This window comes from Cygnus atratus, chromosome 3, assembly GCF_013377495.2.
Source record: "Cygnus atratus isolate AKBS03 ecotype Queensland, Australia chromosome 3, CAtr_DNAZoo_HiC_assembly, whole genome shotgun sequence".
Taxonomy (NCBI): domain Eukaryota; kingdom Metazoa; phylum Chordata; class Aves; order Anseriformes; family Anatidae; genus Cygnus; species Cygnus atratus.
In genome coordinates, this window is record NC_066364.1 from 51,906,710 (window position 1) to 51,924,664 (window position 17,955).

General features: G+C 39.0%; 1 protein-coding gene across 1 annotated transcript in view; it reads left to right on the forward strand.

The window, feature by feature from the left end:
* The first annotated feature begins 3,721 nt into the window (after positions 1-3,721).
* The window catches only part of NT5DC1 (5'-nucleotidase domain containing 1), a 152,556-nt gene continuing 138,322 nt past the window's right edge, over positions 3,722-17,955 (forward strand). Inside the window, exons 1-6 of the mRNA XM_035538900.2 lie at positions 3,722-3,899; positions 5,448-5,539; positions 7,292-7,363; positions 8,941-9,047; positions 10,486-10,565; positions 13,937-14,018. Coding sequence (XP_035394793.1) covers positions 3,807-3,899; positions 5,448-5,539; positions 7,292-7,363; positions 8,941-9,047; positions 10,486-10,565; positions 13,937-14,018 — 526 coding nt within the window. The 5' untranslated portion in view covers positions 3,722-3,806. The remainder of the gene's footprint in view (positions 3,900-5,447; positions 5,540-7,291; positions 7,364-8,940; positions 9,048-10,485; positions 10,566-13,936; positions 14,019-17,955) is intronic.

Consider the following 17,955-nt stretch of genomic DNA (forward strand, 5'->3'; position numbering starts at 1 on the left):
TTGTGTAAGAATATGTTACTTGTCTAAAATAAAAGTGCCTCATTTGTTCAAATTGTTGTTTACTTTTGCGTATCACTGTTGTGAACCCTTCCACAGTATGAGAGGTCCTTTGCTTTTTTAATTAAACTTTTATAACCCTTACATAAACAGGCAATTGGCTGCAAATACTTAGGGAGAAAAAGAAACAAACAACTGACAAACTCAGCTTACATAGCTCTGGGAAAGTAAAACCTAAGTTTGAGGAAAATAAAGGAGACCCATGTGACGATCATTAAAAGTTGATGGCAGGGACGTCCCATTGCATTGTACTGCTGCCCCCTTACGGACAAAAAAAAAAAAAAGAAATGTCGGAGTCTGCTCACAGGCCTAAAATTGTGTGAGGTGAGCTTTAATTTTAGGAATTTTGGCATGGTTCTCATGCCTTTATGTATGCCACTGGAGTCGGCCTGGTTCGTTTCACGCTCTGGAGCATGTTATTCCCCTGCCCTCTGAAACTACAAAATGGTGGGAGCCCCGTCTGCGCTGAAAGCAGGAAGAGGCACGATGAAAGCCAAAATGCCCTCTGCACGTTCAAAAGAACCAGGCACATCAGGTTACATCTCACACATGTCCCTGCCCGTCACCGCTGGTGAGGGCCAACCAGCCCCAGCCTGGGCTGCACTCAGCTGCAGGCCAACCAGCTACGTCTCCTTGGGTGGGACAGGATGGGATGTTCCACTGTTTGGCTTGGATCTGTGTCTTTTCCCAATGGATCATTACCACATATTTAGAATATAAAAGTAATTACTGTAATAAAATAAATTAACCATGGAGAAACCTAAAGTATGGGTTAGGACCTGGTAGCCCCAAAGCTCAGCCTTGCTTATATGGACATCCCATGGTACCATCAAACTTCAGAGATGAAAAAGTAACCTGAAAAGATACTGTTAACAGATAAAGATAGTTCAATTATTTGGGGGGATTTCAATTAAAGGCAACTACATTCTGGTTCTGAGAAAGGTGCTGGTGTGCTCTGTCAAGACATTTAATAGACTCATCTGAAAGGAAGAAATTGTGAGACAAAGCAAAGCTTTTCAGGAAACAGAAAAAGAAATAAACCTTGGGGGTTGTGAGCTAAAAGTAAACTGTGCTGGGAGATTCCTGTTATCAGGTTGGTGCTGTGAATGCTGAAGACGAAAGTGATATTTTTTCATTTGTCCTTTTCTTTTCCCAGAAATGAAAACCAATTCTCTTCACCAACATCTTCTATATTTTCTGTTGTCATCATTCTAATTTAATCTTCAGCTTCAAGTATCTGAAATTTAACATGCCGAATTGTTCCATTTGTGAGTTCTGTTCCTCACAGTAAGACACTTAAGACTAAATTTGATTAGTGCTTTTGTGTTGTAAATTACCATATACTTTCTCATTACTAATATAATTGTGCAGTACTCACAAAATCTGGATGTTTGTGATTGCTTTTAGTTGATAATGAGTACAGCGATCAATGAATATATGATTTTCATTACCTATCCAATTGTTTCAATACTACTGTGTGTTAAGAGTGTTTGGAGGTGAATTTTCGTATAAAACATTTTATAGGCTTGGCAAGCTACATTATAAATTTAGAAAGCTATGATCTAAACAAAATTTTGTAAGCTGCATGAGGCTTTTTTTTTTTTTTAATCCTTCTGGAATAGGAGAATTCCCATAGTGGATTGTATTGTTATAATTTTCAAGTCAGGCAAACTTTGAGTTAATGTGAGGGTAGTGTGACACGCTTGTGGATGAACACTTGAACATACTGAAGTCAATAGAAATTTATCACCATTGACTTCAGTGGAGCAGGAATTTGCTCTGTATTTCCTAAAGTGAGCAGCTTTTTGAAGAAAAATTACCTTGTACTCAGAGTTCTCAAGGTGCTGCTTCATCTTGATGGCTGTGATCACTGTTGTGTGCAAAATACTGGATGAACCTCTCTTTCCATATGCTCAGGTTTCACACCTTCATACCTGTTAATTTAGGGAATTAATACATACATGTAAATGCATATGCATGTATGTATTAGAGTATATATGTATATATATTTAACATAAATAAAATATGTATGTATCATTATGTATATATACTGAATTATATATATATAATATATGGAGTATTTGTAATATATGAAGTACATATATACACATACACGTCAGCATTAGAAAGTATATTAATGTTTATGAAAGACTCCGAGTTCCTTTGAAAGAGGCTGTTATACTGAGGTCTGAGGTAAAATTATGCAATCTTTGTCTTTCTTCTCTGACACTCAAAATGTTCATCTTGCCCTACTATTATCATTAGTGAATTTTATTTCTAATTTCCATTTTCCTGTCTAGTCTATTTCCTACCTGAGCATAGGAAACTGAATTTTGATATATAGATACATTGTATCTCACTCAACTATTTGAATGTATTTTCAAAAGCATTTTGCTTTGGAATAATAATAATAATAATAATAATAATAATAATAATAATAATAATAATATCATTGAGCTGTCCTGCCAAATATATACATGTATCATAATTTGATATAATCAAAACATAATATTGGACTTCTATTTTCAAATCTCTGCACTCTTGCTATGGTTATGCACCCCAGCCTACCCAACCTGCAAAGGAAATATTTCATTAAAATTTCTCTCACTTCAAATAGGTCTTAAATTCTATTTGTAGCCATACAGAAAATAAAAAATAAAAAAATAAAAATTGAGATTTTCTTGCAGTAGACTGAACTAGAATTTTTCCTCTTTTGTGACTCAAAACAGCATTTTGATGACATTGTTGGTCTAAACAGTGAAAAGAATTATAGACAGGAATGAGGATCTGTGAACAAAATTCAAGCCCAGCTATTTAAGCATCCGGAGCCTTGGCCTCATGTAGGCGGTATATCCAAGTTCAGCCACAGAGAACAGAATTAAGTTTATGCCACTTTCATCTGTTTATTTTCTCCAAACGTGGGATTTCCTTACAGAGAGAACCTTCTATACAAAATTGCAATAGTCATATTTGTTGGGAAGGTCATAACACCTTTTGACTATGTTACCTGGACTACATTGTTATAGTGTTTTTGTTTGTTTCTTTTTGACTGCCAAAGTTGCCAAGAAATACGATGGTCACAATTCACAAGTGTTTTTTTGTTGTTGTTGTTGTTGTTTTTCTCCTCAGAGCTGAGTGTTTACTGGCTAGTGTTGCTTATACCCTGCCGGGATGCCGGTGAAGAAGCAGTTTGCCCGTTTGCCTTCTAGCAGTGCCCTTAGGGCACGGCGCTGCCTGGCCGCAGACCAATGTGCCCTAACTCCTGCTGTAGCACCCTGCTGCTCATCAGCTCTCAGCCGAGCCCCCTCTAACAGACTTGTGCTGGCAGTCCTGACCAGCTGTAGCTACCACCGGCCCCAGCAAGAGCTCCTATGTTTATTTCCAACCCTCGGAGGATCGGCGGGAAACGCATTTTTAAAACCCGGCCGCCCAAACACGCCTCCGGCACAAGGGCCCCGCCTCCGCCTTTCCGCACCCGTCCCTGCTGCCGGGGGCTGCCAGGGGGGCGCGACCGCCCCGAGGCCAAGCCCCATCCAGGTGAAGGTGGCCGGGCCGAGCCGCACCGAGCCGGGCTGGGCTGAACCGAGCCGGGTTGGGGATGGGGCGGGGAAGGGGCGGGGTGCTGCGGCCGCACCGCCCCGCGCCGCAGGAAGCACCGCCCGTGCCCCTTCTTCTTCCTCCTCTTCCTCCTCCTCCTCCTCCTCCTGCTCCTCCACCCCCCCCCCCGCGGTGGTGGCGGCGGCTTGGCGATGCAGCAGCACTTCTCCCTGGCCGACTGCGAGGTGGTGGGCTTCGACCTGGACCACACGCTCTGCCGCTACCACCTCCCGCAGAGCGAGCGGGTGAGTGCGGCTCGGCTCGGTGCGGCTCGGCCCCGTCTGGGAGCCCGAGCAAAAGGGCGAGCGGCGGGGTGCGGGGCCGGGGCAGCCCCGCTGTGGGCAGGGGGAGCCCCGCAGTGCTGGTGGAGGTGTTCCCGGGGAGAGCTGGAGGGAGAACAGACAGGGAAGCGCCGGGCTGGCTGGCTGGCCGCCTCCTCCGCAGGCCTGTGCCCGAGCGAGGACACAGCCATGTCTTGTGCCATGGAAGCGGTGCCTCTTGAGAGCCTTCCTACCCGCCGCGGTGCTGACTTGAGGCTAGAGCCCCCCGGCTGAGTCCAGAGATGCTGCAGACAGAGTCAGCGGCGCTCGGCACTTCGGGCAGGCGACCTTGGCAAACTTTCTCCTACTTACAACAAAAGGGCGAGCCTGGGAACGCTCAGCATCCCTGCCTGAGCGCCGTTAACCCGCACAGAGCGGGCCCCATCTGGTCGTGGAGGGTTCCTCCACTGAGGCCTCCTCCTCCGTTGACGTCTTTGTTGACTTTGCCACCCAGCTGTCCCGGTTCATGGGTACTCGTGGGTGTCCTTCTGCTCAAGCCCCTTTCATTTGCCTCCCTTCACCTGCTGTACGGTTTGCCCCGCACAGGACTAAACTTGCACATTAGTGGCAAGATCCATCAGAGCATGATAGAGAAGCAAATGCTGATGAGGTGTCGCATTTTCTAAATAGCTGAGGTTTGGTGCATCTTGATTTGAAAAACCGCTTCGCTTCCTAAGGCGGTTTGACCTCCCATGGAGAGGCATCTTTCCTGACAAAAAGCACCCATTCATTTTAGTTCACTCTTCATCTTCTCACAACACAGAGACGCTGCCTGACGCATGCACGCTGCATGCTTCCTTATCGAAGAGAAACAAAAACTTAAAAATTCTGGCAGGCACAGCTGAAGATGCAGTTAGTTCTTAGTCTTTCTGTGCCAGTCTTTGTATCGGTCTTTCTCTGGCATTATTCATACTCATTCCAAGAGCAGCTTTTGTAATTGAGTTGTATTAAATGGCTGAATGTTGTGTTAGGCTTTAACAGTGTTCTTTCCAAACTTATGAATAATTTACTTTGTATTTACAGTTTCCTTCAAGATATGTTCCATCAGGCATGTTTAAAATGCCCACTCTCTGTAGTTGTTTATAGGTTCAGAAGCCACTTGTTGAGTCATGAATGGTGACATTTAAAAAATAAAAAAGGTTGGGGAGGGGGAAGTAGTGACTAGCCTTAGGTGCTTACTCTCTTGATTTCCCAACAGTCTTGAAGCACTGGGGAAGTAAGGTAGGAATACCTCACGCTTGGCTATGCTAAAAAAAAAAAAAAAATTGCACCAAAACTACTGCATGAGCATCTTGAGTTGTTTGCCTGCCAGCCAGAAATAACCTTGGGCACTGCTATGGCAGTGGGGCAGGGCCCCTAAGGCCCTGATTTGCCTTTGCTTAGGAGGCACTGAAACTCAGGTCTTTCTGCTTTCTAGGGAACAGTATCTTTGGTCTCAATAAAAATAATTAATGCCTTTTTTTTCATCTTTAGCTAATATATGATAGTTTTGCCCAGTATCTGGTAACGGAGAAGGGTTACGATAAAGGCTTGCTCACTCTAACTCCAGAAAGCTTAGACTTCTGGTAAGTATGTTGAACATAACAGAATCTGTGTTCGTAACTTCCTTTATGCTATAACTTTTACAAAGCTTGGAAACAGCTTCTCTTATTAGACAGTTGTTATAATTATCAAGCCCAATAGGTAATTCCAAAATTACAGTTTTAAATGCTTGTTGGAGCAACTGTTTCCCATGAGATACTTCTAACGTAGTTTGAAGAGACAACTGAGTATCTAAGCTTGCTTTGTTCTTCTAGCTGTCTCCACGCAAGCTTTGTGGTCAGACTGACTGATTTTGTATACCCCCTTTGTTTTCTACCTGCAATTCAACGGGTAAATCCAGTAACCATCAGAATTTATTCATATCTTCTTTTTCTCTTGATGGATGCTGTTTTTGTTTGTGTAAGGCAGAATAGTCCCAACAGTCTTTGAGAAAATGAGGGAAAGTGACATGCTGGGAAGAAACACTGTAGGAGTGGCACTGTAGGCCCGAAGCTGTAATGTTAAAGATTAAAATGGTTAATTATTATTATATTTTTAATTGTTATATAATATTATAATGGTTAATAATTAAAATTTCCTGGTCTGACTTCAGTGACCTCTGAGTAGGAACACTTGTCTCCAGTATTTCACCTCTTACAGGTTGTTATCCACAGCAAGGGTGTGGGGATTTGAAGGCCAGGTTATCTCGTGTTTTTTTGTTTGTTTATTTTTCCCCTTAGGAGAAGCACAGGTGTTTTTTAATTGTTCTTACATTTCAGTATGTTATTGGACAGTTTCCAAACAGGTCTGATTTCAACTTTCAAGTGATAAGGAGGGTATCTGTATTTCTCATATTTTGAGGGCTCTGAAGCATGAAGATATAGGTATCTCAGCCTTAATCCCTTATTGGAGCTGGGGATTTGTTAGTGTGGACCTGCAAGCCCATGGTGTTGGTAGCAGCATGTTGGTGCTACTCACACAGGTGTAATCTGTGAAAGGCTGCAGACTGCTTGCTCTGTTCATGGCATCTCTTTTGTGTGCCTTGTAACACAGAATGAAGACAGAATTACTTTTCCATTCTTTTTTCTCTTTTTTTTTTTATTCATTATTACACTAGGTAATGAACTCTGATCTCATCTTCCAAACAATCTAAGCTAACATAAATTCATTTTTTTCTGTAAGGTACTAGGAGAGTTAGGAATTCTTGTGGTACAGCTCTCCTACAGTGTGTACCCTTTACCCTGTAGTGAGTGCTGGCTAGCATGGCAATGCCTCTGCTTCACATGCTCCTTAGATATTCAGTTGCCTCATTGAGAATGATCTACCCCTCTCTCCCTTAATATTAGTGTTACCCACCTGGTAATAGTAAGCAGAGGAACTGCAACCAAAAAGAATGTGTGTGTATTATATATATGTATACACACACAGAGATATAGACATATATCTTCAATAGGAGAAGTGACTTAAATGTCACATTTCTTAGTTGTATATGTTTGGACTTTAACCATCCAGCTGTATCTATATGAATAGTCACGCTAAAGTCATGGAACAATGGAACTGGATTTTAGTAGGAATTTGCTATGTAAGTGAAATCCATCCCTCACTGTAATGATATGGGTTAGCATATATAGATCATTGTTTAAACATGTAAGTATTTGAAGGGTTGTGATTTTTGCTGCTTTTAAGTACCATTATTGTATAGCTTCTGTAATTGCATTTCACTATTCTGATATAGAGAGACATTCCTCTGAAAACATTAATTGCTTGTTTCTTCCTTAAAATACAATTATTTGTAGTTGTAAAGGCTTGGTTTTGGACCTTGAAGATGGAAACTTCCTGAAACTTGCAGAAGATGGAACGGTTTTGAGGTAGTACTGACTATACATTCTTACTGATAAACAAACACTAACATTTTATCCTCTTCTTGAAAGCCATCTCTCAGTTTTGTTAAACATTTAAAATACTGATTTCAGCATACATTCACTTGTGTAAAAATTTAAATACTCTCGGGTAATTTGATGCTCAGTTTCTCTTAATGTTATATACTTAGCATTTTCCTAATATATCCATGTTAGCTGCTAGGAATAATATGTCACTTTTAATAAACATCTAAGACTGAGTGCATTCTGATTTTTGAAACTAAATTCGCTTTTTCAGTGGCTACCAATATACTCTGTCCAATTCTGCTAAGATCCAGGGTAAGGTGTTTCTTGAATTCTGAGTAACCTGACTCAGTTGGTGGAAATGACTAATGTTAATGACAGCACTATTATCTTTGTACCATACACATTCAAAATTCTTGCAAGTTTGTAACATATGACTTAAATAGCCTTAGGTAAATTAAACACAAACTGACACATTCGCTTTCAAAATTGTCTTTTTTTTCCTCTAAAAGCTAATTTCTCCCTTCAGTCATCACTTCAGTACATCCTTAGTTCTTCTCTCCTTTTTTTTTTTTCTTTTTGAACATAAGACTGCTATTTTAAATCATAAATTTGAAAAGTAAATATATCTGGAGTATGTCAAACCCAGTCTTCTTTCTCCCTTATTTTTTTTCCAGACTATACTAGACTAGACTATACTTTTTTTGGTAGCATTTAGTAGAAGAAGCTTGAAGATGCTAGGGAAAACCAGACTTCACTGAAGTGGTTGAAGGTGTCCTTGCCCATAGCAGGGGGTGGGAATTAGGTGATCTTTAAAGGTCCTTTCTGACCCAAACCATTGTATGGTTCTATGAAATAGGAGAAAAAATAACCTTGAGTCTGTGCTTTGTATTCAAAAATTCATGTAGTAGAACCATGAATTTCAAGGGACTACATGTAGAATTCAAGAGCAGAGGATATATGGTAGTAAAGGGTGAAGTGGTACAAGATTACTTATCCTATCATTGTGAGCATTTCCTTTGAAACTGGGATCTGTACATTCTTTTGGGCCACAGTTTCATGATCAAGCTTGTTGATCTTTAATTCCTGAAAAGGCTCATGCGTACATCTGTATAACATAGCTGCTTTCAGGGCTCAAACTAGCATTTTTCATAGTCCTGCCCTGCATTCTGTGAATGTTACCAGGCTTCAGAATAGTGTATAGGCTTTCTGCTCTGTGTTTTATTGTGCAGTGTATATTGATAGTTCAAGAATAATGTCCTCACACAATTGAGAACATTCGAGCAACACAGAGTGATTGTGTTAGGAGGTGAGGCACAGCAGCCATGCCCTCAGCCAGCCAGACCTTTGTGAAGTAGGGCTTTTATTGAGGATTGTAATGTATATGATAAAAGCTTAGGTCCTAGGAAACTTCTAATTGGTAAATCAAGTTGTTTCTAAGTGAAGATCAAGTCACATGCACCTCAGTATTCAACTGTGATTCATTTCTATGCTCTAGAAGTACTCTGAATGTTTTTAACCTTTTCTTTTTTCTTTTTTTTCCACACTAATGCATCAAATAGGGCAAGCCATGGCACTAGGAGCATGACATCTGAGGAGATCCTGGAGATTTATGGAAGAAGGGAATGGAAGCATTTTAGTGCAGTCAGTGGAATGCTTTCCCGCTCAGGTAGCTAGCTATACCTTAGAATGTCCTGGTCTTTGAAATTGCTCTGGCCCTTTCAATGTTTCGTAGTGTTAGTTTGTACTACAAGTATTTAAAAATACTTGAGCTGAGAATTCCTGGAATAGGTGAGTGTTTTGCACAAGGGTTGTTTTTATATTTTTAACTTCTAATACTTAAATGTAGTTGAACTTAGATTTAGGTTGCCAGCGATAAGACAAATAACAAATGAGTTGACAATACGGGCATGTTTTGATTGCAGAGTTGGGCACATTGTTTCTTGATGAAGTAGTTAGGTTGGTAGTCTCAACCTTATTTAGGATATATTTGGTAAATCTTAAGTTTTTCTTGATTGTTGACTCATATCCAGTAATATGATGGCAATTACTGGAGGCCTAGGTGAAAGTGCAATGAACAGAGCAGATATGGAAGCACAACCACTCCTCCTGTGGTGAAGGTTTCTTGGTTTTAAGGTGGAGCCACATTGTGAAGGCATTGTGATTAGGCTTTCATTTTTGCTAGCCACGCTGTGCTTCCTCTCCAACTTACTTTGATCTTAGCAATTGCAAATAATGCACCTAAAGACAAAATGTTCAATTGATTTGCATTATCCTGTTTAATGGAGGCGCTTTGCTGTCATAAATTTGTTTGTCTTCCTTATTCTAAACTACAAGTAATCTTTTTGCAATGAGGTAGAAGAGAGGTACATCTGTTTTATGACCAAAGGAAGCCTTTCTTCTTCATTGAGAAGTGCATTTCATCTCTCTTGTGACTGTCAATCCGTGTTCTTGTGTATGTAAGAGACAGCCCAGACAAGGTCATGAATACAAAAATAAATAAATAAATACTGCCTGTTAAGTTATTTTACTCCAGGAAAGGAGTTGCTGAACATGACCTCAGTCTGGAAGGAACATTCGCACACACCTGACTTTTAGTTCTGTTTTGGGCTGTCACAGAATAATGTGGGCATGCTTCCCATTGGGTTAAGGTGCTGTCTTTAGCATGTGTGCACGAAGGACAAGACTGTAAGACCTGTCCAAATGATTCTGAAACAACATCTTAAATTTTGTGTTTCTAATGCTGGGGAAATTGGTATTTTGGAAGAGTTGAGTGTTACTGCCTTGACTTTTAAGACTCGTGGTTCTTCCCCATCTCTTCCACAATAACTTTTAGGACCTTAAAATTTATTTTAAAAAATCTCACTGCCTTGGTGTAAGTTAATACCTGTCAGCAGCCAATTGTGAGAATCAGAAGTAGAAATATGGTTCTTACTTCTGATCCTGTGAATAAAAGCTAACGTGTGCCCTTAAGTTGGGACATAGGTGATGCTTATTACTAGCGAAAGCCAAGTAAATGTTATTTAAATGTGTTTTTATTTGCAATTAAACTATACAATATGGATTTAAAAAGTACAGATGATTTTGTGTTTTTGTTTGTTTTTCAGGTAAATACTATTTGTATGATAATTACTTTGACCTACCAGGAGCCCTCCTGTGTGCAAGGGTTGTGGACAGTTTAGATCAGGTAAGAACTGGACTGTTTGAAATTAAGTATTCCATTATGTCTCTTTCTCTGCCTAACTTGTTGTGTGCATTCAATAATGCATGCAAGTAATATACTCAACAAATTTAAGGTCTTTAGCTTTTTCCTTATATGGAATTTTTCATGCCAGACTTGCACTGTATTAAAGTTGTTTCCCATTGTTTCCCAAGTTACTTGTGACCTCCTTGGTGTGGTCCTAATAAATGTACTTCCACCAGAGGGCACAAACAACTAGGATAAGAATAAATGAGTACTTTTCTCTTAAGTTTATTGTGATAATCAGAATATTGTTCTTAACATCTCATTTAGTTGTACTTGATGATACTTGAATGAAATCTAATGTATAATGTGGTTTGCTAACTTGCAAGAAATGCCAAAGTTGAAAGTTTAATTCTATCCTTCTTAAACTTGTTTTTGTATCCTAAATATATCGACCTGTGTACATAGATGTAAATAAACCTATGGAATACTATGTTGGTTTTTTTTAGTTTTTTAAATCATCCTCTAAGTGATAAGTTAAATTTGCAAGGTAGAAAGTGCAATTGCTTTGACCTTTTTCAGTGCTTTTCAGATATGCAGTACATCCTAAATCCTGTCTTTGATGTTTGATGTCAGTTAATTCAGATGTGTTAAAGAAAGATTGAAATTTTAACTTGGGGACAGCTGAGTGTAGGAGAAGGCTCTTCTTGTAGAGTAAATATCTTAGCATTGATGAAGTACTGACAAAATTTTCTGTCTGAACATACCAAAGTGTTGCAGCACTAAAAGTTGCAGACACTGAAAATTGTCTGCAGACTGGAAATCAGAGCTGCGAGATGGGTATTTGCAATCCCTTTAGGTATCACCTGACTTGATGTTTTAGGCTGCACTCCAAAATTACATGCTGAGCAGGTTGCTGCTTAAGTCCAAGTGCTGCATGAAGAGTTACTGAAAACTAACTTATTGGCAAACACCGAGGACAAGTGTGTCATAAGACTTTTAATTTTGTGCTTGATTGATCTCCTTCCCTTACTGTTCAGTTTTAGAATCCTCTCTCAGATGTGACATCTTGCATTATATTCCTTTACATTACAGTTAGTTTAGACTTGGCACAAGCTGTTTATTGAGAGAGGGAGGGTGGTGCTAAAGCATATCACAGCACGTGTAACTGGACATGCAAGCATCACTAGTTTAGAAGCTGGGACATTGACCCTGGATCACTGGCATCTTCAGCCCCAGAGAATTAAACCCATGCCCTGTTTCTTCACAGAGCTGCCAAAATTAAGTTAAGCATCCTCTTTTTCAGTTTCTTGAGTATTTCACTTTTTGGTTTCAATTCACCCAACTCACGTCTAAACCCATTTTGGTGTGCTGCGCTACGCTGTTCTGGTTGAATCTGCTTTTGATTGGTCCACAGCCAGAACTACTGTGCATTTTCAGGCAAACGAGAGAAGCTTCTTGGTGTTTTAGGTCTTTGCATGGAAGCTCTTCAGGAAGTACTACCTTGACTGATACTTCAGCTGATGAAATTACATATGATGATCACTTCCCAAGTATGGTGGACTGCATGGGGATGTTCATGCTTTTCTCTTTGCTTTCTGGGAATTGGTCTGTTTTCATGCATGTCTTATGTGCAGTAGCTGTGGATTTGCAAGGGGCTAGTTTGTCAGTCATTTCAGTCTTCTCTAATGCTAGCTGTTTTGAAGGAAGCATACCCGCTTTTAAACTGGTATCCGTTTGTCCTCAGAGCAACACTCTGAGGAACTGTTAGCTCGTTACATTGATTTTTAAAAGAAACAAATGCAGCAACAAAAACAACACAAAAAACAAGGCATAAGTCATCCATATGGAGTATGAGGGGTCCCGACAGTTGAATCTGTCTGAAGGCTGGTGCTAGTATGGGCTGGTGGATGGAGTACCAGAAGGGTACACAGCTTGGAGTAATGACCTTGGTTAGCAGCTAGCTGAAAGTTGACACACACAGAACCATTTCTCTATATCAGTCATTTTTACGTATTTCTCCAGTAGTTTACTAGAAGAATGATTTTTTTATAAAAAAGAAAAGCTAAAAGCAACAAAACTATCTTTCCTGTTCTTAACCCCTAAAGCTGAAGGATCACAAGCAGACTACTGTAGTGCTTGTCAGTCACATACAAAAGCCCTTGCTTGTGCAGCTTGTGAAATTAAGGGCAAGACTGTTCCTCTTGAAGCCTCCGTGGAAGATTAGGCCTGAAATAGCAGTTCACTACAAGCAGACTACATGTCTTTGGATGGAAATGTTTATTTTCAGTTTCTAAATGTTTCCATCTCTAGAAAATGCCTTCTGTGTTTGGGTCATTATTCAGGTATTGGTGCGGAGCTGGGCTGACAGGTTTAGGACACAGAGGGTGATGCCATAAAATCTGTCAACGGTTGCATCAAGACTTATGCTAAACTATGTGTGGAAAGCCTTTAACAACACTACAGAAATACTTTCCACGGTGTACAAACTCAAAGAAACTATGCCACCTCCTTTACTGCTGCCCTGTACCTTGTAACTGAGCACCTCTTACAGGCTCAGTAAGTAATCCTCTGCCCTGTAGTGTGCCTGACTGCGTAATTACACCTGTGTTTAACTCAGCACTCCTAAGGTGTGTAGTCTTCAAGTCCTAGAGCAGTCTGAGCTGGTTGAGAAGCTGTTTCTCTCCCTTGGTGAGGCACTGGAAGGGCAGCTGAGGTCAGCAGGAAGACTTCTGTGCCCAGGCAGCTTTCTAGGAATGACGAGAGACTGCTCACACTGCAAATCGCTTTTCGCTCTCCCTCTGCCAGAGCAAGGGTTTGGCACAATGTAGCTTAGTGCTGCTGAGCCTGGCTTCTGCGTAAGTATTTTATATGATGTTTGGGGTGGAGTTATTGGCAGAAGACCATTGCCACTAAGTTATAGTGAAGGCTGTTGCCAATTGTAATGGTGGAAGGTGATGTGAGTGCCAGACTGTAGATAATGTCAACCTGCTAAATAAGTACAGTACCTGCAGCTCTAGGCATTTATTTTCCCAACAAGTCAGCAGGAGATGGGTCATTCATTAAGTTACTGTTCTATCTAAGGTTTCTCTTTGCTGTAAGGTTTTAGACGTCCTTACAAATAAAAATCTTTTCACCTTTGACATCCCCACACACATGCATATCCTTTGGAAGTAGGGAGATGACCTGCCTGCCATTACCCAGAGTTAACAGTCAAGCTGAGTTCTGAGTCCTGAACCCTACTGTCTAGGACTGCTATACTTCATTTTCAAAATACTTTTATTTATTAGTGGCGTTCCTGTTATTTTTTTCAATATGAAAGCTTTAAATGGCTGATACTTGATATAGTGACTAGATTCCTTTGATACTTACAGCACAATGGTCAGAAAAAATATGACTTCTGGAAGGACATGGTTGCTGCTATCCAGCATAATTATAAAATAACAGCTTTTAAAGGTAAGTAGGTTCACTGAAAGCTTACAGTAATAGCTGAAAATATTATATGTGCTTGACAGAGCAAATAACGTTTGCAAGTACACTGTAGGTTATTCAACATAGTTTTTACTTTTCAGGCTTAAAAATGGTTGTATGCTTATCCTGCTATCATTGCTATTACTATTTAGTTTAGCTGGAGCTGATTCAATTTATTTTTTTTTAAATAACACTTGTGATGTACTACCTCACTGAATTTAGAGGAAAAGCAGCTGGTATAGCAATGTGGGCATCCTTGGACTGTATTTTGATTCTAGTTGTGGTGTTCTTGTATTTATGAATAAAATAAAAAATGCACTGGAGAAAAAAGTAACTACTATTTGATTAATTTTTTGATACATTTTCTTTAGGCCATTAGTTTTTATTAGAACTCCTTATGTAGTAAGTTGAGACAAAAGTGGGGAGATTGTCATCCTAGTTTTAAACCTTCTTGGAATTGTGTTATTCTGTTACAAATTTACTAGAAATTGCAGAGGATAATTTTTTAATAATAAAAATTACTTATTTAAGTAATAGCCTTCCTTCACCCAAAGCCAACCTTATTCCACTGTAATATAAATTAGAATTGGGAAACATCTTGGCTACCCTTCAACTAGAAATATTTTTCTTCCTTTCACAGACATAACTTAGGAGTAATTAATAATCTGAGACTAAAGGTTAAGCATCCTCTGTGTGCATACAACTAATGAAAATTATTTTTAACTTTTTTGTTTAAAAAAAAAAAAGCGCAGTTCAGAACTCTATAATTTTGCTGACAATATTACTGATAGAATTACCTCTGACACAACATCCATTAGGCACAGGTTTCGACATTCTTAAAATTTAGCTTTTGTTCACCAGTACTTTGTACTACTTGCTGAAGCAGTCAGTTTTATCACTTTCTTTCAAACATAGTTGAAAAAAATCTCCTCAGAGGTTCCAAACAAAAACAGAAGTGATGTCAGAATATATGTTGTAAAAGACAGCTAGGTAATCCTAAAATACTTTTGTGGTTTTTTTTTGCTACTGCTACGCTTTCTTTGAAGCTTAGTGGTTTTGGTAGTTAAAAATTCCTTTAAGATATCACTCATATGAAATAAATGTATTTTTGTGTTTTCTGCTGATATTAAACCAATTCTAATAAACTGTAACTAACTTGTGGCATTTTTATTTTTATTTTTTTCAAATCCTGAAAGTTGGTCATTTTAAAAGATGTGAACAATGCAGTTTGGTTTAAAAAGAAAAAAAATTACAAGTTCTTTGGGAATTAATTAGATAAAACAATTTAAAGCCTGATATTTAAAATCATATAAAGAATTGATATTTTTATGCAAGTGTCTGCTTGTGTGTACGTATGTACCTACCTAATGTACCTATTTGTATATGTAAGTATGAAATCTGCATCCAAGCAGATGTGACATGACTTGATGCTTTCTAACTCACATCAGAATAGGTACTTAATTTAATAAACCCAATTCACTGTTATAAAAGTCATGAGGCACGTGCACAACAGCGATAAAACAGAAGACAAGGTAGTAAATGATAAGCATAATTTTGGGGGTGACAGGGGAGCAGAATAGGGCTTTGTAAAGTCATAAGTAAAACAATGCAGATTGTACACTGTAGTTAAACATTTCAATATATGGTAGTGCTAAGGTCTGTCATGCATCATTTTGAAAGGCCTTATAGTGGTCTTATTTTCCATTTACTAACATGGTCCAGTGGATGAAGCACTGAACTGGGAATTAGAAGAATTAGATGTTATTTCTTCCTGCACAACTTAACTGTGATATTTCCATGGAGGATCTCTTTGCTTCAGGTCCCGCTTCTGTGAAATGGGAATAATAGTACTAATTTTCTGTCGCAAGTTCATGCCAAAGAGATTTTTTTTCCTTGAGTGCAAGCTTAACATAACTTCCTGAGGAAACTCTTAAAGCTGGCTCTAGCCCAGCTTCTGCATACCAGGAAGCCCCATGCTCTTTCTCAACCCAGGACCTGGCCCAAAAACCACAGTCTCTTGACTGAACTCCATGCCCTCGGTGCCTTGCAAAGGTTTTAACCCTTTAGAGAGAGAGTGCTCATTTACAGTTAGTCAAGGTAAATTTTCTAAAGCAAACTTAATAAGTGGTCAGCTGGGAGACGTAAAGTTCCCAAGCTGAAATGCCATCTTAGTAGTGCCATTGTCAGTGACGGAGCAGAACGACTGACCATTTTATTTTTTTGAAATTTGTGTTTGCAAGTCACTTTGCCTCTGGTTTGTTGTCACTATGCCCTTGTTTATCTATGTCCCTTCTCTTTATCACATGATTTCTTTGATCATTAGTCAGGTGTCCGGTGGATTTCGCTTTTCATTGTCTTAGCCATGGTAATTGCCTTAGATAATTGTCCGACTATATTTTGTTTTGATAGCTCTTCTGGATAGCCATGAATGTCCTGACTTATGAAAGGTGTTAACCCACTCTTTTACTTATTCATAAAGATTTGAAGAACTGAGGCAGAAGGAACCTAAGAGAGTTCCAAAATATCCGTGTATTATTTGGACCTTCCTTTATGAAGTAGAGCAATTTTAAAGGAAAATTAATGTGATGATATATTTTCCATTGTATAAATATGTAAAATTTCAGATTTTGTTATTTTGACAGAAAAAATGTTTTTTTGCGGAAGGAAACTGCCTGCTATAACTTCTTAAAGCAGAAATTTTTTAAATGTGTTCCAGTAAAGGCTTATTTCTTTCTTGCGTGATTGTCTTTCCCCATCATTTCCCTGACACTACTGGTAACTATAACATCTAAGGTAATCTAGTGAGAATGATACATTTGTGATGATTTCAATCAATTCATAAGACTATATTTCATTTTAGAAGTAAAAAATATGATGCCGAATATAGCATCCAAGCCCTCATAAATTGCCCGTAAAAAGGCTTGATGGGATATGCTCTCAGGTTTCAAGGGTGCAGCTGAGAAATTTGTCATTGCTTAAAAAATAAAAAAAATCAGAGAGAGTCCTACACTTAAAACCTGCTTTTTAACAATTTGCATTTTTCTTAATGTAAATGATCAGTATTCTGAAGTGGCATGCTTGTGTATGGGAAATGTAACTTTGAGGCGGGAAGCTCTGGATCTTTACAAAATACTGTCCTCTCCCCAAACACACAAACACACGCACACATGTACACATGGAGGTTTTTGATCACAAGTTTATGATATAACCCTTTTGTCTTTGTGGAAAATAATTGGTCTAGGTGTCTGTGATATCTGCATTATATCCTTCAGAAACAATGAACAAAAAAGATGCTTTTCTGAGAGGGAAAAAAAAAAAAAAAGGAAAGAGTCCTCCAAAATTCTGAAATGTTAGGATTCCTAATGGTGTTGTAGTCCAATAAAGAGAGATCATAATTAGTCACGATTGTGAAAATGGTAACAAAGATATAAGCAAATAAACTGGTTATGTGTTTGTGCTGGGCTTTGCAGGTAAATACAGAAAAGACATGGTTAGACACAAAATACTCACACGATAGGAGCTACTGAAACTTGTATCCAGAATATTTTTTGAGGCCTTTGGAAGACAGTTTTGTACTACTACAGGCTCTCCCATTTTCATTTTAACCTCATGTTACATTTTCTTTCCTCTAATGCACCTGCTCTGGAAAAAGATATATTTTAGAAAGAGCTTTACCTTTATTTTTTTTGTCTTTTTATCTTAGAAAGATATGTTTTTAGAAAGAGCTTTGGTAGGCAGCAAATGTTCATATGGAAAAGGTATTAAAGCAGTGCTACAAGACAAATGCAAAGAACTCTGTAGTAAAGAGCTACCTCTTTGCCCAGACTTCAGGGTGCTGTGATTTGACTGTTCTGTTCGAGCTGCATGGCCATCAACCACGTTTCTGTCTGATTGTTTCTACCTCTTCCAAAGCCCAATATTT